General features: G+C 34.1%; 1 protein-coding gene across 1 annotated transcript in view; it reads right to left on the reverse strand.

Moving 5' to 3' along the window:
- LOC106875578 (uncharacterized) overlaps window positions 1–746 on the reverse strand; it is a 9,402-nt gene extending 8,656 nt beyond the window's left edge. Inside the window, exon 1 of the mRNA XM_014923787.2 lies at window positions 446–746. Coding sequence (XP_014779273.1) covers window positions 446–589 — 144 coding nt within the window. The 5' untranslated portion in view covers window positions 590–746. The remainder of the gene's footprint in view (window positions 1–445) is intronic.
- Window positions 747–1,080: the final 334 nt, after the last annotated feature.

Raw genomic sequence — 1,080 nt, forward strand, 5'->3', positions numbered from 1 at the left:
ATATATATATATATATATATACATATACTACGCGTGCTGTAAAGTTACTGGTGTGATCATCACTAAAGAAATCTGGTTGCGGGTCCAACATTTCGAGTTCTTTTTGCAGGTCTTAGAAAAATTGAAGGACCACTGCAGTAAGAGTGTGAATTTGAAAGGGGAATATGTTCAATAAAATCGTAATAAACTGAAACTCCTGTAGTTCCTTTTGAGCAAACCAGCAACTTTTCCGTAACCCCTCGTATATATTATACACACAGACACACACACACATATATATGTATTCACGCATGTATGTATGTATGTATGTGTGTGTGTGTGTGCATGTGTATGTGTATGCATGCATGTATGTATTATGTTGTTATTTATGTATGTATTGATGTATGTATTTCGGAATTTAGCATTTGCATTCGAAATAAGGGAAGGCCCTTCGCTCCTTACTTACTGTGTTTGATTTCTCTTCCATTTTTGTTATCCTTGAATCTTGATATAGTATCGTTATGACCAGAACGAGAAATAATCCAAAAGCTATCAGAGAAGAAATAGAAAAACGTTGCGAAATGTTCCTCGACAATTTTGCGAAGTCCATTCTGATGGTGGTTATCCGTGCAAAATGATATTTCGTGTTGGTTCAATGATAGATCTAAAGTGGATGTAAGCTGAACAGTGTAACTGTCTTCTTACTTTGTTTTATCTATTTCACCCACATCACGTCAGCTCTGCCGAAAATCTAATCGTAAATTCAGGAACCAATGAGATTGATATAACAATAATTGTGGGTGTCTCCTTTTAAATGACACCTTTTGTGATTGGATGGAGATGATCTACGATTGACACACGCAATACTCAGCAAAATATTTTACTGACATCTGCAGAAATTTGCAAAATGAAACAGAAATTCCAGTTTATTTTAGGATTCTAATTTATTTATTTCCTAATGTTTGTATTCATTTTACTTCATTATTTCTCCGTTTTAATATTCATTTAGGAGACTTCTTTGTTCAACATCTGTGCAGACCATTACTGCAAAGCTTTATTTAATGCAGTCGAGTGTTTTTATTGGTTAGTTCATAACAACAT

The sequence above is a fragment of the Octopus bimaculoides genome, chromosome 20 (assembly GCF_001194135.2).
Source record: "Octopus bimaculoides isolate UCB-OBI-ISO-001 chromosome 20, ASM119413v2, whole genome shotgun sequence".
NCBI lineage: Eukaryota > Metazoa > Mollusca > Cephalopoda > Octopoda > Octopodidae > Octopus > Octopus bimaculoides.